Source organism: Catharus ustulatus, chromosome 5 (genome assembly GCF_009819885.2).
Source record: "Catharus ustulatus isolate bCatUst1 chromosome 5, bCatUst1.pri.v2, whole genome shotgun sequence".
Lineage (NCBI taxonomy): Eukaryota > Metazoa > Chordata > Aves > Passeriformes > Turdidae > Catharus > Catharus ustulatus.
Window position 1 is genome coordinate 1,491,859 of NC_046225.1, and position 21,608 is coordinate 1,513,466.

General features: G+C 48.4%; 1 protein-coding gene across 1 annotated transcript; it reads right to left on the reverse strand.

Moving 5' to 3' along the window:
- Window positions 1-260: 260 nt before the first annotated feature.
- CNOT6L (CCR4-NOT transcription complex subunit 6 like) lies at window positions 261-14,352 on the reverse strand. Its single transcript, XM_042779287.1, is given in 16 exon segments — window positions 261-2,918; window positions 3,441-3,509; window positions 3,511-3,552; window positions 3,554-3,645; window positions 4,083-4,307; window positions 5,009-5,096; window positions 5,098-5,161; window positions 5,435-5,609; window positions 5,968-6,076; window positions 6,078-6,097; window positions 6,372-6,440; window positions 7,161-7,250; window positions 7,589-7,674; window positions 8,050-8,117; window positions 8,119-8,237; window positions 8,336-14,352. Coding segments are annotated over 16 exon segments (1,641 nt in total). The 5' UTR covers window positions 8,448-14,352; the 3' UTR covers window positions 261-2,705.
- Between the last annotated feature and the right edge of the window lie 7,256 nt (window positions 14,353-21,608).

A 21,608-nucleotide genomic window follows, 5' to 3' on the forward strand; every position in this document is an offset into this window, starting at 1 on the left:
CCAGGATCAGTCTCACCTTGACATTCCCACAGGGAGGGGTGTGCCATGCCTGGATCTAGAGGTTTATAATCTCCACCTGAAATTGTTTCTAATTAAAGTGAGGTCTTGGCAGAGAGGGTTAAGAATGTGAGTGGTTCCCACTAAGTTCTCTTGGGATCTGTGTCACCTTGGAACACCAAAGGGTGAGGGAGTGTGCGTGGCCAAACTCGTGTAAGGTTTCGGTCTCCTTACAGTGAAAGAAGGAAGCAAAAATATTCATCTCCATTGTACAAAATTCTCTTTTATATATATATATATGTATATATATATACACACACAAAACCCCGTATCGGACAGATTCACCAGGTTGAGATTTAAAAAGTTGCTTGTAGAAGGGTGTTGGATTTTGTTTTCTCTGCTGGCTTTAGGCAGTGCTGTCCCTTAGCAGTGGACACCAGGCACCGTGTTTTGGGCAGCAAACCGAGGCAGGGAGGAGCAGGGAAGGGCTTGGAGCCTTTTTTCCAGGTATTGCCTGCAACATGCTGGGAACTGAGGCTGGGAAAAAAAGCCCCATCCCCTCACTGCTCCTGCTGGGAAGGGAGAACCAGGAGGGAGCCACACAGGAGAGGCAGGTAAACATGACTGAAACATGAACAAGACTGGCTTTTTTTGTGCAATGTCTGTTAAAAGTAACACTTTTTCTGTTCCAAACCACACGGCATGAGGAGCGTTGGGAAGTGCAGCAGAGAAAATCCAATGGAACACCTTCCTGCAATGGAACACTCCCATGGCTGGAAAGCCAAGGAAAATCCAGCTGGAGCAGCTTACAACATTTGCCAAGGTTTGGGTTTTCCCCTCCCCGTCCTCTCCCACCCCCATATTACAAAACATTGGTGCTGGGTTTGGATTTTTATTACTAAACGGGCTCCTCTGCAGTTCATAGACAATCACGGGCGAATTGGAAATTCCATTTTATACAAACAGCTCAGAAAACGTTGGGAGTGAAGTATGGTTAGGAAACACTGCTCACGCTGGGATCACCGTGCGTGGAGGAACAGGAGGAGCAGCTCAGAGCAGCCCCTCCCCACAAAACATACAGCAGCTCAATACAGAAAGGTAATGTCCACAAAATTAAGTTTTTCATGCTATTCTACTTTCCAGTGCTCTCCAATCCATGTGCCATGGCCAGGTAGGGAATGCTGAGGTATGTTCCTTGCACCCAGAGGAAAATCCAGCTCTGGAAAGGGCTTTCTTTTTATTCCCCTTCCCCATTTTTTTTTGTTTTGTTTTTGCACAAAGCAAGTGCTGTGCAGGAATTTCCCCCAGCTCCCAATTGATCCCAGACCACAGATGACACCCCCATTTTTTAGGCACTTTTCCAAGGGAGTTGTCACTTTGCTGAACCCATTTTTGCATTCTGGCCCGCTCCACCCCCTCCCTGGCCCCCATCAGAGTCAGGGAATAGTTTCTCCTCTAAGTCCAATTGATAGATTTTTTCCCCCCTGTGGAAAATTTCCTGTGTATAAAATGACAAAGGAAATGTTTAGTTAAAGAGGAACAGCCTGACTTGGCAGTTTTGCAAGACAGAAGATGGCTCTTTAGTATTTAAAACTAATTTCACAATTCAAATTGGACTTTTTTTTGAAGTATACGAATGAGACATAAATATAGGCTTATCAATCTGCTTAAAAATTTCATTCACATCATGGAAAATGCTTTTCATTTATTAAAAATATCACATTTGGAGACTAGAAACAGTAAAGTGCATGAAAAGTTTCAAATAGAAATTCAAGAAAATCTTATAGCAGCAAAAAAGCAGAATAAAGAAAAACTTAAAAACACAGACACGACCTTTTCCTATCGCTGTGCCTTTTTTTTTTTAAACATTAAGCAGCCAAACAGGTTTTTTTTTTCAGAAAATTGCATCATGTTTAATGCCTCTTGAGGCACAAGGTTTTGAACTGGCCACCCAGAGCATTAAAAGGAAAGAAAACAAGGATTTCCAACACATCTAAAGAGCAGTAACATTTGGGAAGGAACCAGCAGCTTTTTACTTCAGCCCTGACTGACAACAGCTCCCAAAGAAATTGGAATCAGGAGGATTTAGAGCTTGAATTTGATCACAGATCCTTGGCTATCTTTGGTTTTTCTGATAGTACTGAGATGAGGGGCAGGGCCATGCTGCCAATCATTTATAGTCAGGTATTAAGTGCTTTGCTAATGTGCAAAATTAACGTTGGATGCAGAGTTGAGTCTCCATTTTGGATTCAAACAAACAGTATTTCTAATATTCTTCCTACAAAACAAGCATCTCTAGTTTTGTTTTTCTTCCTCCTAAAAGGCTGGCTCAATTTGCCACGTTCTGGAAAAAAGCATTACCTTGAAACACGTTAAATGTAAGTTTTTAAATCTCTTTTGTCCGTTTAGAAGTGCAGCTTCCTACTGAAAAGAAAAAGCCAGTTTAAAGTAAAATTTAAAAAAAGGAAACAAACAAAACAAACAAAAAAAACCAGAAACAAAAATTAAATTAAAAACCTGGAAAGGGGAATAATACTTTGGTTCCAGCCCTAGTGCCAAATGATACCAATATGCACCAAAATGTGCAAAATCTCATATCAAACACATAAGGAAAGGAGCTCGAAGAAGCAGCTGGAGGTTGGCCATACTTCACTCCTATACAGAGGGATTTACAAGTGTACAGGTCCGTGGGCAGGCGTGGGGCAGCACTACCTGCGGGAGGGCAGGTGCACGCCGTTCACCAGCGGCAGCAGCGGCGGCTGCAGCTCCAGCTGCGTCAGCAGCGAGAAGTGGTCGGAGGGGATGTGCGGGTGCGGGCAGCCCGTGATGTTGTTGTCCACCAGCCACTGAGGGTCCAAGGGCCCCAGGACTCCCAGCACGTTCATGTGAGTGTTGGAGTAGAAAATGTAGTCAATCACACCCTGTGGGGAGAGAGGGAGAGAGTGGTTAACCAGGGAACGGCCCCAGCAGAGCCTGCTGAGTGCCAGGGATGGGGGCTTGTGGATGGATACAATTCCTCCCAAGCCATCTTCCCCTGGCCCCTGGAGCTTGCCTATAATAGGTAGAGGTATCCTAGATACCAATTCCTTAAGAATTTGGTCACTCTCTAACACTTTGGAAGATAATTGGTTAGAAATTAGGATTGTGTAATTGGTCAGTTCACCTTTAAAACTTCTCACTTAGACTTGGATGCTGTTTAACTTTGGTTGTAGTTTGAATCCTCCCTGAATCCTACAAATATGGCTGTCTGCCCTTTGTTCTGTGAGAATCCTGCTTGACTCCCTTCCCATGAAAGAAAGACTCTTGTGGAAATCAGTCAAGTGGGATCTCCGGTCTTTCTCAGCTGATGAAATGTGAGTTTTGTGAGAGATAGCTACATGTTAGCACTCTCTGGTCCTGGCAAATACCACCAGGGACAGAAAGAGAAAACCACAGGGGCTTACTTTGAAGTCAAAAGTGTAATTGGTGTAAGGCATCAGGTTGTTCTCGTAGGCGCTCTTGAGCTGGAAGCCAGTGCGTGATCCTGCCCTCTGAGGCTCCGTTCTTGCCAGTTGCCGCTGAAGTTCATCAGACACTCGTTGTAGCGCAGCTCCTTGAAGTCCTTGTGGTTGTCAGCTACTATGCCATTGCTCAGGTACTCCACCACACCTGTAGGCAAGGGCAAGGCTTTAGGGAGTGCCTGTGAAGGACTTGGGCGTGTTAAAAACCACCAAGCCACCATGAGATCAGAGTTAGCAAAGCAAACCCCTCTCCTTAAAGATTTTAATGAGGAATTCACATCTTTCCTACTTCTCACTGCTGCTTCAAGCATGGGTGTTTATTTAATGATTTATTTACCATCTATCTGTGCTTTCCTATCACTTTTGTAGGTGCAACCAGCTCTCCTGGAGCGTCCAGCTGAGCACAAAAAGCAGGCAACTCAGCCAGAGGACTCACAGTCTCCTCAGCCAGATTTTCACAGGAAGCTGCTTCCTAGGAAAGCTCTCATCCATGCCTTCCCTTGAGGAGTGCAAAACAACCCCATGGCCTTCAGAGGAAGAACATTCTAAGGTAAGTTAAAAATCAGGCCAAAAAACCAGCCTTACCTGAGTCAGGCAGAGAGTTAAGATCCGCACACAGCACCAGAGGGATAGAGTTGGGATCTGCTGTCGGGCTGCTGGGCCTGCTTGAGGCTTTCTCCAGGATGTTTTTCAGCTCTGAGACGAACATCATGGTCTGGATGAGTTTCACATCTGAGTATTCGGGGTCCCAGTGCATGTGGGCATTGGCCACGATGAGCAGCTGCTTGTCCACGTGAAGAGACTTCATACCTGGATGAACAATTTTAGCAGTGAGAGCTTCTGTGAATGTCAGCGGGTTCCTGCTTGTTCCTACTCAGGGCTCAGGGTCAGACACACCAGGTGTGCTTTCATTGCTTAAACCTGCTGAAATGCCTGTCAACAGCCCAGGAAACTCCTTCCAGCCCTGGAATTTCTCCTGCTGTGAAGCCATGAAAGCCCCAGCCATGCAGACAGAGCAGGGTGGCAGTTTTACCTGTGCTGGAATTGTCTGCTTGCATCTAATCAAACTTAATGAAAATGTGACAGTCAAGCAAAAGGCAGGAAAAGAGAGCTGATAATCTCCTCCTTCCACATCAGTACTTTAGCACTGACATCAGCCACTGGGGGAGGGTGGAAGGAGTCAATCCAGGGGAAGAAAAGAGAGTTGAAAATGGAAGTTGAACATTGTTGACAACTACCGGTAAGAGCAAATACGTGTAAACACAGTGACCTTGGGAAAGCTGAGCTGCTCAAGCAGAATGTAACACAGTGAGCAAGCAGGGATAAAAGCTTGAAAGGAGAAAAGCAACTGCTGGGCATCCTGCTGTGAGCACAGCCAGACCACATAACCTGTGCCTGTCACGGGCTGCATTTGGCTGCACCACCAGCAGGAACAGCATGGATTACCTGGGAATAAAACTCATGCCTGTCTGTGAGCTGGGGATCACTGAGGACACCACCGCTGTACTCACTTGCTCCAAACCATTCCTTGTGCACCTCAGCACCACGGCTGACTCCGATGTTGTCCTTGGTCATCACTCTGTTCAACATGGCCTCCGAAGCCCTCCGAGTTGGCCATGGCCACCTGGTTGAACTCCACCGTGTGCTTCTGCACCAGCGTGAACCTGGGCAAGGGCAGAGAGCCACAGTGAGCAGCTGTGACCACGGCCCCAGGGTGTGTCCCCCAGCTCAGGGCCAGCCCCTGTCTGCTCCCACAGGCTCCCTCTCTTCAAACCAACTCCAGCTGGCTCTGGACACCAGCCGAGAGCTGCACTATCTCTTTCTGGAAGCAGTGAGCGCTCTGAGAGGCAGCTCAGGCTTTGGGAAACTTCCATGCTGATTCCTGGAAGCTGTTCTGAGGTTTCAGTGAGGTTGCACAAGCTGCTGCTGCCCCTTACTTTTCTGTTTTGAAGAATATGGCGCAGCCATCCACATGCTTCTTCTCCTGCTCGGACATGATTTTGGCACGTGACTTTGGAGAGAAGAATCCGTCGTATCCCCGTTCTTTCAAGGCTGGCAGGAAAAGGGTGAAGTATTGCTCCGTTTCCACTTCCTGCAATTGTACACAAACACCTCAGGCTGAAGAAGTGAAGGCAAGAAACCCTTCCTCTCCTGCCCTGGCTTGCAGTCAGAAAAGCTGCATAATCCGTGTCACTTCCTAGAATAAACTGATGTGCATTCCTGGATTTCCTGCAATCCCTCCCAAAGTGACAGGTGCATTTTGAATAGCAGTAAACCACACCTGGTATGTCTGACACTGGAATATGGACACACAGCTTGCTTTGGGAAGATCTGGAATTTGCTCTCGAGCAGGTAACCACGGTGTCCCCATTTAATCCTAAAGGTGGAGGTTCATGTTTTGTGGTTTCTGAGGAAAATGCAGTTATTTGTAATTACCTGAAGACTAATGATATTCTGCATCACAGTTGACAATTTCTTTCCATGATTTCCCTTTTTTCCTGTACTCCCCAATTGAGTGCCCAAGACGGGCAGTAGCCATAGAGCTGCCGGGTGGCGTATTTATCACACAACACATTGTAAACACATAACTGTAAATGAAGCTGCAAGGAGAGACAGACAGGAAGGGAAAGGTGTCAGCCTCTGGAGATTGGACAAGAGTGGCAGGAAGAGCTGTGGCAAGCCCTCCATGGAAAAGAAATGCCCAGCATCCCATGCAAATGACCAAAAATGGTATTTACAGCCACAGCCACGTGTTCATTTTTCTAGTACAAATGAACAAATTGCTGTTTTCCCTCTGAGCCAGGAAAATGAAGCCCAGGACAAGTTTCTCAGAGTGTCACCTTGTGAGCACAGTGAGAAGAACCACAGATTTACCTGAGGGCAGAATTTGGTCTCGTTCTTTTAAAGTAATCCATGGCCTTGGAGGCAGCTGCTCTGGGTGAACTACAAAAGAATTAAACCAGTGATTAATTCAGGGTTTCTGTTTGTAAGTTACAATTTCTAAGTCAAAGTGATGACTGAACAATAATGTGTTTTGCATCCCCAACTCCCCAAGTCTTCAGGGTAGGCAAAAATCATTTAAATGAGTTGCTCTAGTAAGGGAAAAAATGTTGTTTGTAAGATTTGTGACTACTTCTGTCTCTTGTTTTCAGATTAGAAACACCACCAAAATACTCCTGCACACTGAACAATCTGCTGAAAAAGGAGGGGTAAATCCTGGCATGGTCCAGCCACCCCTTCTCCAAGTACCTCATCCTGCATCCATCTTTCCAGAAGTGCCTTAACCTGGGAGACAGCAAAGGAGACAAAGCAGGAGGCTCAGTTACAGAACCATAAAGCAGGACTGAAGTCAGGTACTGGATGTTCTTAATGGCTTTGGGGTTTCTTGTGCTAAATTTGACATTGTGATTATTCTGGTGGGGAGAACTGAAATGGTTTCAGCAAGGCAGACTTTGCCCTTGGTTGGTAATTGAAGGGTTTCAAGCAGAACAGAGAGAACATTTGGCTGTAACAGGGAGAACCTTAGCACGCATCAGCCTCTTCCACTGCGTGTGAGGGTGGAGCCACCTGACAAAAACACTAGAGCAGGGAAGAAATACCCTCCCTCCACTGGTTCAGAGCCTTGCTTTAGCAGCAAATCCTCCTTTCAAAGCCTTTTTGTACCTGCTAGATTGTCAAGCATGTAGTTCAGTAGCTTTCGGGTTCCGTCTGGATCCTGGTAGAGGCTGAGAATATCTTGGGATAAAGGATTGCCTGCCAACAGCACAAAACAACAGCAGGGGCATCAGCTGCCTGCCTTTCTTCAGGCCTTCCACCCAAAGAAAACCTCCCAGAATGAGAACAGACAAATTAACTCAGCAGGTTCAGGGGTTTATTTCCCTGACTGCAGATTGGAAATGAGCTCCTAAGGAAGTTGAGCAGCAGTAAGAAAGACAAGCATTGTCTCCCCAACTGCCTGGTCATTCTTACTACCAACTTAATGCTTAAAATAACCTGTCAGAAAACCTTGAGGTAATAGAGGAAGGTTTTGAGGCCAGCCCCCCTCAGGATTCCCAAGAACTCATAGGAATATGGAACTGGAAAGAGCTCACCTTTCAAACCCAGGGTTTGCAGCTGGAAGAGCCGTCCAAGTTCATAAGGCAAAACCCGTAACAGATTGTTATTTAAAAGCAATTCCCTGCAGCAAATGCAAAAACACTCTGGGTGAGTATTACTGCAGAAGGAACTCCTAAGGTGCTGTACACTGCTCGTTCTCAAAGAGAACACTTTTCACCCTGACTTTTATTATGGAAAGATATGCCAGTCTTCCTGTGTCAAAGCACGACTGAAATACATTCACTAGGGGAAAAACAGCCACAAACCCCAAGATGAATCCAGGGATGAAAACAGTGATATATCAACAATCAGAAAAAACCCAGAAGTTATTATTAGAACCAAAGCTCTGCACCAACCTGGAGTTTTTCAGGATTATTTCAAATACAAACTGAAACTCTTGGTCTCGACCCCACGACAGAGATTTTTTTTGGAAGTTAACCAGAATAATTCCCCTCACCTGAGAGACACCATGTTTCCTAGTTCTGCTGGTAAACTTCTGAGTTTGTTGGATGACAGATCCAGGTAAAACCAGATTGTGAAGCTTGGCAATATCAGGTGGAATGCGAGTAAGGTTGTTGTCATTGAGGTGCAGAGCAGTCAGGTGTGTCAGCGACCACAGCGACGTACTCAGGCTCCGCACTCTCCCTGCAGGAGGAAAGCAAGGCACCCCCTCTTCACTCTGGAACCAGCAGGCACAGACTGATCTGGAGTGCTCTGTGGGAATTGAAACCCAACCAACTCACCCGAGATCTCTAATTCAGCCCAGTGCGACTTCTTCCCGTTGGCCACCTCTTCCGCTGACATGATGGTGTAAATTCTGCGAGGATCTGGAGGATCATATTTTTCCTTTGGCATCCCTGTTAGTCTGAGAGACCATCACAACTGTTACTCCACAGCATTCCTTCATTTCTATCCCACCAGGAGCTGACCTTTCTCAGGGATGTCCTGCAGCAACACGCCCCAGAGTTTATGCACAACCAATACTGGGTGCTCACACCTGGGCAGAATTCTGGGATGGAGAAGAGTACTTCTTCCTAGGAAGCTGAGGTTTCTGCAGTCACCTGCTGGGTTTCCCAGTTTCTCTCCCATAACCCAGCAAACAACAACCCAACAGTTTTTTGCTGTGTGCAGAACCTGCAGACAAGATCAGAGCGTTCCGCTGCTCCCAGATTGCTCCCTCCCGGATTGAAGGGAAGGCTCTTAATTTCAACAGACCAAGTCCCACTTCTCCACTTATACAAGGCTTGAAATTACAGTCTGAGGGAGAATTAGCTCAATTTTCCCATTAACTATCCAGCTTTTGTGTTTTGTGCTTTTTCATGCTCGGGATCAGCCAAGTGTTCAGCTTTGTATTCCTAATGGCCCAGGAGCCATAAAAAGAGCTCAGGTAAAGTTCCCATTTAGCTGTTCTGGGGCACAAAGGGCTCCAGCCCGGTGCAAAATGTGAATATCAGAAGCCTAAGGACGAGGCTGTGCACAGCAAATTCAGCCAATTGTCCTGACTGTCAGAAGGGAGCTCTCATGTCCCATTGAAAAAATATCCCCTTGCCAGGGGACACAGGGAGAGATTTTATTCTGTGCCTCCCCAGGCTGTTGTGCTGAGCAGGACAGTGTGTGATTAAAAACACAAAGGTTAGCACAGTTTGCTATTGGCTGGTCTTTTCCTCCCCAGACACACCAAATCCACCAGCCTTGGTTTTATACAGATCCAAAGCAGCTGCTCCAGAGGATGCAGCTTCCTCCCTCACACAGACATCTCTCTTACAGCCAGCTGCAGGAGCTGTGCAGCTCTTCAAACAGCTCCACCTTGAACTGAGGTAACAAGCTGAGGGTTTTGTTCAGCCAGTCCAACCAAGCAAGGACCCCAATGTCCCTTTGTGAGGGTCAAGTCCTGCAGTGTTTCCCAGCTGATGCTGGCAGCCAGAGCAGTGTTTCCAGCACGGAGCAGGAGCTGTCAGGGCTCTCCTCTGCCAAGGGTCTCACTTACAGGGCTGCTGCTTCCTTCCCTGACAAATGCCTGAGGAAACTGCAGGGGCAAATGTGAGCCCCACATCTAATTATAGCCCCTGTCATTTCCAGGTGCAGTCACACGGCCAGCAGAGCTATGGGCTAAGAGGATTCTGCCTCACCCTGCCTGGCACGGGGCCATGAAGGGAAGCAGTTACTTAAGGACAAGGGATTAGACCTGAAATCCCTCCATCTTCATCCCAGAACCCCAAATTCACAACAGTCTTTCCCCACCACACACAAGCAGGCTGTGCTTTGGGAGTGCCAAATTTCTTGGATTTTGGTGGATTTATCTTTGCTCTTCGAGTGCCAGTGTTAAAAGTGGGGAGCACTTGAACAGACTTCTCAGCCCCTGCCAGGCCACAAGAACTCTATTCCACCTACCCCTGCTGTTTAATCTGTCAGATCCTAAACTGATCTGTACCTCTACAGCACCTAGACCCAAGACATGGCAAACTCTGCTGTCCAAAACCCAGGATTTGGGTAAGTGCTCTGTGAAATCCTTAAAACCACGGTGCTGAGACCACTGACCCCCTGACAGCACCTGCAAGCTCCAGGATTGCTCCTCAGCAGGGCATCCATTAAATGATGTTGAAATTTGGCTCATTAAGAGAGTCCTCTGCCCATGTAGAGCCATGTGTGGCCGTCAGGGGCCTTCCACAGAAGTGAGCCCTGAGCTGGGAGGAGAAGGACACACACATTTTTCAGCTGTTAGTCACTTTAATGCTGCTTTGAAATAGTGGTGAGTCAAACAGGCAGCAGTGTCATTGCCACAGTTACAGAAAGGGGAAAACAGGCCCAAATCAAATGCACTTTTCATTTTCTCTTTCTGCATCACAGCAACATTGAGCAAGACTTGAAAGTCACCATGTGTAATTTTTTTTCTTAGGCAAAAAATTAATTCTGCCTGGGTTCCCAACTCCTGCCATTCCCATCTCCCACTCTGCTTGTGCTGGAGCTAAAACAATATCCAGAAATCCCAACCTGTTTTTGTTCAGGGAGCTCCACTGAGTTCCCTGAATCTGGTAACCCCAAAATCCGATGCGCATCAGTGCAAATTTTGGCAGGCTCTTCTCCTAAAGGCTCCCCTTGGAAAACTTCTGAAGCTGCTAAAACTTGCTCTCTGCTACAGATCCAAGCCTGTAAACTTAAGTAGTGTGACCCAGATTTTGTGTCAATTAAACACAAAATCTCTTCCTGGTTCTGTGTAAATCAAAGCAAACCTGGACATGAGGACACCAGTGTGTTACTAAGAACAAGATTTGAGCTCTGGGGGTTCCTAAAGTGACTCTCTGGGTCCAAGTCATCCCCAAAAACCCAGAGGTGGCTGGCAGAGCAGGATTACTCAGAACCTCAGGTTCTGGGTGAGCCTAAGCAGCTCTCAGGTGGATATGAAAAGGACCAGGGCAGGTACTGTGTTTTCACCAGTGGGTCTATGCCTGCCTTTTCCTTGCACTTCTGGGGTTTTATGCTGTTTTATTTGCTGGGGCTTTTTTTGTGTATGAGGTATGCTGACTATCATTTAAAGCCCAGAAACAACAAACAAATAATGGAATGCTACTGAAGGTGCAAAGAGTGTCAGAGAGGAAATTGAGCTACTGGGTTGCAGCAGAGGCTTTTACTATGAAGAAATGTTTTTTTGGGCAACAAACAACTGGGTTTCAAACACACAGTGCAGAAGATGCATTTCTTAAACCACAGTGACCATAAGATGTTTTGTTTAAGTTCTTTCATACCTCAGTGCATAAATGAGGAGGCAAATGGGTAAGAGCTGTGCTCATGGATGTCTGGCACAGCTCCAAACCCTCGCCTTCAGCCCAGTGACATTCTTTGTGATTATTTTTTTTTTTTTTCCCCCCAGCCTCTGTATATGGATGAGTCAAACTGCCAAAGCATTTTGGAAAGAATCCAGCAGGCAGCCCGGAGTGGCTCTTCCTCCTCCTGAGCACAGCTGCCAGTCCATCCCTTCCATCTGGTGATCCCTCCCAGGAATTAGCCGTGCTGTTGGCTGCCGGGGCGTGCTCGTGTGTACACACACGTTGTCCAGCCTTGGCAAGTTGGGCTGGAAGCTGGCAAACAGCACCATTTTTATCTGCTCATCTCAATGTCTATTTATGTGTTTTGTAATCAGGCCTGAGTGGCTGCAGAGGGGGGAGAGGAAGGGTGCTCATCTGAACTGCTCTGCTTTTAGGAGGATGTGGTAAAAGTCTCCCCATCTCAGCCTCCCCAAGGAGAAGAGAAGCACAATTCCCACAAATCCAAAAAGTGGTTTGGAGTACTCTGGGGGGGAGGAAAACCAGGTGATTGTTCAGGGGTATGTTAAGGGATTGAAAGGAACCTGCCAGGACTGGGGTATGGACAGATGTGTTAGTTCAAGGTAAATTATTTGCTGTATCCCTATATACAGGACCTGCTGTGTATATCCTAGCAAGAAAATATTGGAGAATGGGGAATTCTGACAGTCTTTTGTGTGGATCTGAGCTTTTTTCATGGTGCTTTCCAACCACCTCTGTGTACACTGCCTCTCCCAAGAATTCAGTGAGCATCCTGACTCTGCCAGCCCAGGTACTGTGTCTTTGTTATTCTTATTCCAAGTATCCTGACTGGGGATAGAGATTAGCAGGGAATCAAATATAAATGTCTCATCATGGTTGTTTTTATTTAAAAAAAACCAACAACCTCAAAACAATTCAAAAAGAATGTTTGAGGAGATTTCAAGGAATCCCTGGGGAAAAGTCTGACACAGAGTACAAGGAAATTCAAGTTGGGAACAGGGAAAGGCAAGAAAGGTAAATTGAGTGGTGCTGGGATCCCAGGGGCTCCACGTTATCTCTCTGAGGCCAGAGAAGCACAGACAAGTCACAGAGGCAAACAGCAAAAGCCAAGGGGAGGAGTGGGAAGGGAGGGAAGGAGCTGTATTTGATTAATTCCAGAGCCAACTGGCACTCACTTGATGGAAATGCTAATTGTCCCACTGACACACACCCACTAGTTATTCCCCTCATTCCCTCATCTCCTCTAAATGCAGCAGTCTTTTCTTAAATCACAGGTAACACAAGAACATCCAGGTTTCCACCCTTCCTTTTCCTCCATGTCACACCCCCACTTATGGGACCAGCAGAACTATTTACTGCATGGAAACCCTACCCAGCATTACACAGCTGCTCTTTATTGCTGTGCTTGGTTAGGAGTCAGTCCTCACTGAAAGCAGCCTGTGGCCTCTCAGTGTGTGCACAACAACTCCAGAACATCCTCACGGGGTCACTGAGTGATACCTGCCTTTGTCTGCAAGTGCCTTTACACTTGGTGCTTCCAGAGCAGCTCTTGGGGCTGCTTCACATGCAAACACAGGGCAGGCTGCTCCCCAGAATAATTTCTGCTTACCAGAAATGCATTCAGGGGCTACTGCAGGGCAAGAAGTGTTTCCAGCAGCCAGCCTGTAAATAAATGTCGTCAGAAGCCCCCAAAGGGCCGGTTTAAACAGTGTACTTATTTATTTACACAAGTGTCTTGCACTGTTTCAGAGAAATGACCCATTTGCAATGCTGCTCCATCCCCTGGAGAGTGCTGGGCTTCTAATGAGATCCAGGACAGAGTGGCTTAAAGGATTAGGAGCTGAAGTCACCAGGAGTCTGGGGAAGGAAGAAGCCAGTGCTGGATCAAGGCAAAACACCATCCTGGCCCGTGGGCACGCAAGAGAAGCAGCCATGCATGGCTGCACTTACAGCAGGAGGGTTTCCAGGCTTGGGGAGACACAGAACTCCCAGCAGCACGAGCAGAGGGAGCTGGCAGTGCCCTGGTGTCCCTCTGAACTGTTCTACTGCCAAGGCTGATCTGACATCCCTCCTCAGAAATGATAAAGACCCTGCTCAGGCTGCTGCTCTGAGCCAACCCCATGCCTCATTGAACTCCTCAGGATCAATACCTGGAGAGCAGTCAGCTATTGACCTGTTCTTGGAGCAAAACTGCACGGGAATTATGAATCCATGCACACTGCAGGAACTCAGGAGAGCTCTTCTCAACGAGCCAACCTTCAGATACAGCTGGAATCATCAATACCCTTTCATCCTTCAAAGCAAAGTTTGTGCTAGGAGAAAAGCAATGAGATTATTTCCATGGCCATAGTGGCTGGAAATCTTCCCTTTTCAGTGAGAGACTGCCAGCACTTGCACAGAATAAGCCAAGCCTAGCAACACTTCAGTTACTCTCCCTCTACAATCCACAGAAATCTGCCACTGTAAAACTTCATTCAAACAGCTCTAGAGTTACAAGGCTTGCCTTGTTCAACCACAGGTAAGTTTGGATGAGTCAAAGCTCAAGATCTTAAAAAGAAAGGAGGAGAAAAAGGAAAAAAGGCCAAAGGAAAAACCACACACCGATAGTGGAAACTGTTTTGCAATCACTGGCACAATAAATGAGCCTTTTCAGTCTGAACAGGCCACAGGATGCTGCACTGGAGCTCCAAGTAGCTGGGCTTGTGTGCTCAGGAGGAGAGAGAAGGGTTCTGTTAACCCCCCCCAGTTTATAGGAATAAACCCTGCTCTCCAGAGGGTGTGTTTAAATGTACTTTGCATTTTAATCTCAGAAGAAGAAAAGTTTGCATAATAGCCTGAGCAAAGCGTATTATTTGAATATTGAAAGATAGTTCAGCTGCTTCTGTATTTGATTATCCCAGTCTTTCCCATGAGCATTCACACCATACTTAAACTTCCAAACAGAATCCCAGACTGGTTTGGGGTGGAAGGGACCTTAAAGCCACTCAGTTCTACCCCTGCCATGGGCAGAGACACCTTCCACTATCCCAGGCTGCTCCAACCCTGTCCAACCTGGCCTTGGGCACTTCCAGGGATCCACAGCTTCCCTGGGCACCCTGCTCCACAAGAGAGGCTGAACTTGTGTGGGTTCCTCTGCAGGGATTTCACCTGAGCCAGGGAATACCTTTGGCAAGTTCTGCTGCAGTTTTTCAAACAGATTGGTTTTCTGGTATTTCTTAACGTACTGGCAGGTGGGAGGTTAATTACAGAGCTCTCTGAAAGGAAGTTAAAGAAGACAAATACAACCCAAACCCTTGGTGCTACCTCTCCTGCTGTACAGAAATGGAGAGTAAAGGAAGAGCAGAGACACTGGGTAGGGGCAAGAGACAGGTATGGATTCAGGAATGCTGGAGCTTTGTTGACAGCCTGAGGTTTTCAACCAGGTAATTTTCCAAGCAGAAAATACCTGTGAGTTATACTCATCTCCACACATCCAGGGTTGTTTTGTTCACACCTGCAGCTGCCATGACACAAATGGCCAGTGACTTAAAACTGAATTATTCCCCCTCTACCTGCACAGGAAGCACCTGGGGGTTCCTAGAGCAGGTACAAAAACACCTTGCACTTAGCACAGGCCTCTTCTCAAACCTCAGCTCTCAAAATACTTAATAGATGTGCTTCTCTCATCCACTCCAGCCATTCCTAGCTCCTCTGATGCACTCCACTCCTTGCCAGTCTTTTGCTTCAGACTAAGGAGGAGGAAGAGGCTCTTTGCACAGGTACAAACACATCCCTGGACACTGACCTGCTCCCAGTGCAAGATGTGACTTGGATGGAGGCAAAAACGTGAGCCCTGCTCTTCCTGGCACCTGGGACTGCTCTGGTATGTGAGAAGTCATCTGGCCCTGCTTTCCTTTTGCTTTCTTAACCTTCCAGAACAAAAAGAGATTAGAGGAAAGGCGTTCACAAGTGGAAATTTTGGCTGGGCAGCCGTTCATCCTGTGCTAGCTCCTTCCCACTGCCAGGGCCAGCTGTAAATTAATGTCATACAATAAGCAGAAATTGAATTTTAAGCTGTAGGGGAAGCAGGAAGAGCAAAGGATATTCTCCACATGTCGAGGCTGACTCAGGATAAAGGACATTTTTTGGGGTGACCTACACCCCCCTTGTGATCTCACACAGGATGGTGATTCTCAGCAAAGCATAAAAAGTAAGTTTTCTGCTTTCCCCCTTTCTCAGTTTTCCTGGGAGTATCCTATGGCTAAAAAAAGAGCTACAAATCTGCAGAAGGAGGCCTTCAGCACTCTCTTTAGATGGTGCTTAAATCCAGAGCCTTTTGAAAGGGCCTTTAGATTGATTTCTTAGGAAGGAAAAAAAAAAAAAAAAAAGCAAAACTAATTTGTGATTAGAAGGCACAAAGATGTTCACTCAGATGGAAGCATTCCTGAAAAGCAAGGGGAAAACCACCCGAGCAATTCATTCAGCTGCCCTAAAGGGTAAACAGCAAACTTGAACACCATCCACAAATCCTGATTATTATTAACAGCTTGACCAAAAGCTGCTGGGTTTTGTACTTTTCTTTGTACTCCTGGAATCTGATGAGCTTCAAAATAAAAGGTGTTTGACACCAAAGCAACACAAGGTTAAACATTGCTCCCTCTCCTGCAGCTCAGGAACTTTTCCTGCCTTTAAAAAAACCATGTAAGGTGTTTAACTGGGTTTTCCCTTGCAGGCCCTTGGAGCAGCAGTGCAGGGAGCTGTTGATTTGCAGAGGTAATTGTGGAAGGATTGGTGGCCAGCATCAAGGACACTCAGCAGGAGCTGTGCTTTGCATTCCCTCTGGAAAGTACAGGTGGGTGCAAAACTTGGGAAAGGCCCATGGAAAAAGAGCTGCCTCCAGTAGTTTCCCAGCCAGAAAAATTCCTGCTGCTCCTGGCTGAGGGCACAAGAGGTTTCCCTTTATGCTTTGTTTAGGGTAAGGAATAATCCAGATTCACATCAACAGGGATGGTGGCAGGGTGTTCTGAAGGATTTGTCTCTTCATGTCTGAAATTTCCCAACCCTCCAGCTGCAGGTGGGGGGAACCCACAACTGAACTCCTGCTAACATTGTAATTTTAATTTAGAATGTGCACTTACACCCCAGCCTTCACATCCTGCAAATCTGCATTTGGAGTCCCACAGCCCTTTTATTCACATTTTTTCTGTCCTTCTCAGAAAAAGCACCAAGCTCCTCCCCAGGCAAGCAGAATGGGAAGGCAACACACCAGACACAGGTGAGTGCTGAGCATGAACAGGGCTGTGCAGTTATAAACAGCATGATGAGTGCCATCAGGAAATGCCAGAGCAGGGGTGAGCACACACACCCTGTGTCTGCACACTCAGCTTCAATTACTGCAGGTAAATTACTCGTGTGCAGCACCCAGCACCTCACTGGGCTTCTCTTCTCTTCCCTGCTCTGGGTGCAGCTCCCAAAATCCCTGTGCTCACTGACTTTTTGTCCATCCAAGTGCTGGTTTGACATCTGCCCCTCAAAGGGGTAAAATGTATTTCATGTAGAACAGCACAGAGCATTTCTTTCTCTCTTTAGTTCTGTTTTCCATGACCACCTGTCAAATTGCTTTCTGGTGGTGGCTGCAAAAGTTGTTCTTCTAAACAGAATTCCAGGAAGATTTTCTTCCAGTGCTCTCTTTTATTTAGAGTAACTTCAGTTTGGTGTTTATTTTTGTTTGGTGGGGGGAGTGTGGATTTTTTTTTTCTCATTTTCAACTCAGAGAGAGGAATTTTCTCTCACGCAGCAGCACCCAAGTCAGGCCCAGTACCTTGCCACTGGAGGTAAGTGTCACGTAGCCCTTTTGTGAATTCACTAAGCTGCCAACAGAGCCAGTCAGCAAGTTCAGCTAAAGGCCTTCCATGGGGCTCTCTGCACCCAGCTCTGACATCTGGAGGCACAAATGGACCCAGCAAATCCTGTGCATGTTGAGTTCTTTTTTGCCATTTCCTGCCAGACACCTCAGTTTGATTTTTTTGGGGTGGTGTTGTGGTGGGAAGTTTGATGACAGCCCTGAGGTGTACAAAAGACAGGGAAGGAGAGCAGCACAATTCCAGAAATATTGTCACCACCTAAGGGTCTTGATAAAGAAACCTCCTTTTTTTGTTGTTGTTGTTGTTTTAAAATCGTTACAAGCTGCACAGACAAATCACTGGAACACAAAGAATTAATCAGAAGCTGAAGTTACACCACACTGCCACTGTAACAAGCACCCAAGCCTTGATTACAGCCTGCCATCAAGAGAACCACAGAATCTGGACAAAAAAATATTACAAGAGGCTTAGCATTAATGCTCTAAAGCACTAAATCCACAGCAAATCCTCCTGAATCTAAATATGCCTAAGACATATTTCAACTTTTTTTTTTTTTTTAAGTTTTCACAAATGCCATCTTATGCTCCCAAAAAAACTAAGCTCCACTGTTACTTTTGCTTTCTCAGTAGTCTGCAAATCAGGTTACATCCCGTGCCTCGAGTGCCCTTTTGGCACTCCCAAAACCTCTTTCCAATAAACAGCAAGCAAGTAAAAAGTAAGCACTTGCTTGGATTTATCTCCCCTTTTAAACCCAGGCAACCCAAAAGTGTCCAGCAAATTACAGCTGATAGAAGCAGAACTTCTTGGGGGCGGTTCAAGAAAGTTTGCCTGGAAATTGTGCACGTTAATGATGCAAAATTTTATCACTTCAAACCTTGGGGAAGGTTTTAATGAGAAAAAAGAAACATTTGTGCACATGGGCTCAAACAGGAAAGCCAGTGGTTGCTGTGATCCACCTAACTCCAAGATTTAATTCTTGCTGGTTTCGATTCAAATTAAGTAGAGATTTACTCAGTGTGGAAATTAATTAATTTTTCTCCACTGGTGCTTTTTCATTCTCCTAATAGAGTCCACACACATACCTTGGGATCACTTTCTGGCTTACTTCTCCTAGGACTGGTGTGAAAGCTGAACCTGGTCAGAAGCCTGCCTGGCTTTTGGCAAAACCACGGCTGTTAATGGAAAACAACACAATAATCCCAGTTTATCCCATGAAATGGAAGTTTTATCAACCACCTGCCAGCGGAAAGAAAACAGCCACAACATCACTTACATCCACAAGAGAATTCCCACTGCAAACGTGCTGGAGCCCCTAAAATTGTGGGTGGGAAGAGGGGAGCCACACACGGCAGATACACCCGGAGCAGCCGTCCCTTCCCTTCCCAGGCAGGCAGATAAATGCTCCATCTCTGGGACAGGGCAAAACACCCTCCAGAGAAGGAAAACAAGCTCTATCAGTAAAAGTGCACTTCTGCAGATAACTGCTCCTGCAGCTGGGACTGGTGCTGGCACAGCTCTGTCAGTCACGGGTCACGCTCCGTCACCACACGCGGACAGAGCTCGGGTGGGAAACTCTGCAAAGTTTTGCCTTTTTCCAAGGATGGCAGAAAACTAAACTTTGCACAGGAACACCTATGGGCCGTTTACACTGAGTTTTATCCTGCAATTAAATGCACAAACTAAATGAGAAGGAGCCCCTGTAGGAAGAGATAAAAGGGAATAAATTAAATTGTGCTGCACTTCAGCACTCGGAGCAGCCCCCGCTTTTAATAGTAAGAAGGGAACAAAACTGAAAGTGTTTAACAGGATTTGTTTAGCAGAGAGCAGAGCACTGCAGAATTTCCTCTGTTCTGTGAAACCCAACAGGCACACTGCAACGGGGCTTTTGGCACCCTCAGCCACCTCTGGAGGAGATTTAATCCAGGCTGGAGCTCCCACACCAGCTGTGTTTGGGTGAAGCGACAGGATCCTGCAGGTTGGAGATGTGGATCATTATTCCAGAGCTCTGAGGTGGCAGCAATGCACGCTGTCCATCTGCTCCTAACATCAGGCTCCCTAAAATTCTGAAATTCCTCCCTCGGTGGGCAGGGACACGAGGAGGGCGCAGGGCTGTGTCAGGGAGCTCGGGTCAGGCTGAAGCAAAGCTCAGTGTCCCGCCAGCCTGCATCTGCTGGGAGGCACCACCAGCACGTGGCCGTGCCCGTGGATGCTGCCTGCCGGGACAGGGACGCTTGGCAGCAGCACCTTCCCTATTTTTCACAGAAATAAAATCACTGGCAGCGCTGTCTTTGGAAAGGCCATGCTCCAGAGCCCTCCAAACTGGGATACAGGATGATACAATGATTCTAGGAATTCCCTGCGTTGGGTCAGGTTCTTGTTAGGAATAATGTGCTATTTTTTCCTTTTTAAAAATAAACACGTTACCATCACTTTGATGATCAGCCACGTCTACACGCCAGGAACAACTTGTGGGTGGGTGTTTGCCCCTCTAGGTTAGCTTTGATTTATGGGGGAGAGTCCCAGGGAGGGGAGGGCACCGATGTGGATTTAATTGTAAAAAATTCCCCGCTCAACCAAGGCCGTGTAAAATCCTTATCAGCACGGCAACTCAGGAGAAGTTGTACCTCCCCAAAACAAATACTCAGCCTATTCAAAGTTTCCAAAAGGGCCCGATAAAACCCACTGGTCTAAAGATTTCCAGAAGGTCAGATAAAATGTGGTGTGTCTGGGGAGCAACAGAGCCCTCCACCACATTTACCAGGAGCACTCCAGTTTAAGAGGCGAGCCCAAACTGTACCAAAACTCAGTGTTTAAGTGTGTGCTTTCATTGCAAGCACCGCTGCCTGGGCTGGCAGCCCAGGTTTTATTGCAGGTGACACTCCTGTCATCCTCCTCCTACGGAACTGCTGCGGACCACGGAGAAACCGCTGGGAAAAAAAGGCGGCAGGGCCAGCGTCTCCCAGGAACATCCTAACCCGAAAGTACCTTCATCCCAAACGCTGCCAGGCCAAGGTCCCAGCGTGGGGACTGGGGCCAGGATTGGCCCCACGGCCGAGTGTCACCCTACAGCCCTGCTGCACCTCACGGCAGGGATCAGTCCCGTGCTGCCTGAGGTTCACCTCACACCTGCGATTCGCCCCACGACCGGGATTTACCCCACGACAGGGATTCACCCCTCGGCTGGGGTTCATCCACGGGATCTGTCCCACGGCCGAGGCTCACCTCACGGCCCGGGTTCACCCCACGGCCGGGATGTGCCCCGCGGCCACGGCTCAGCCCCCGGCCGGGATCCGTCCCCCGGCCGATCTTCCCCCCACGCCCGGACCTGCCCCCACGAGCAGGACTCGCCCCACGGCCGCCACCGGCGGCATCCCCTCGGGCAGCCCCGGCTTCGGCCGCCGCGGCCTCCGGGGCCGTCCCGGGGTGCCGATGGCCATCCCCCCGCGGCGGGGGCCGTGCCCGCAGCCCCGCGCTGGCGGCCCGGCCGCGGCGCTGCCGGCGGGGCCCGACATGGCGGCGGGGCCGCTCCCGCCCGCTCTCACCTGCATGCGGCGCGGCGGGGCGGCGGGGCCGGCGGCGGCGCGGCGGGGCGGGCGCACACGACATGCGGGCGGCGGCCCGCGGGCAGCGGGGACGGAGCCGCGGGGCCCGGGCGGCGGCGGCGGCGGCGGCGGCGGCGAGGAGCAGGAGCAGGAGGAAGGAGAGGAGGAGGAGGAGGAGCGGCGGCCGGGGCGCGCAGGGCGGAGGAGACGGGGGCGGGCGCGGGGAGGCGGCGGCGGGCGGTGCCGGGGCCGCGGCGGGGGGAGCGCGGGCACTCGCGGGGCCGTGACAGCGCTCACGGAGCGGCCCCGGCAGCACCCCCGCCCCGGTTAACCCCGCGGCTTTGCCCCTCCTTTTTTCCCTCCCTCGGTTTTCTTCCCCGCTGTCAGCGCGCTGCGGTGGGAGGAGGAGGCGGCCGCCTGGGAATGCGGGGTTGGAGTGTGCGGGCATCTCCTCGGTGCCGGGCACCTTTGTGTCTCCTGCTCCAGGTGATGGGGCTCGGTTCGGCGCCCAGGTGCCGGTGGCGCGGATCCTTGTGGAGCAGGGAATTGCAGGTAAATGTGGCTCCGGTGCTAGAGCCCGTCAGACACAGCAGCATCCCTGTGGCGGCCCGCTAGGACGGACCTGAGGGGACGGTGCTTTGAGGGAAAACGGTGCTGGGAAAAAAATAAAAGAAAAAAAAAAGAAAAAAAAAAAGCACCAAGGAAATGTCTGAGGATGCAACAAGTGGTCGGGGGAGCACAGAGAGGGACAAGACGTCAGGCTCTGGGCTTTTAATTGGAATTTGTTTTTATTTTAGCTGCCTGAGTTCATGCTGGACCCAAAAAGTTCATTGATGGCCAGAGAGTGGG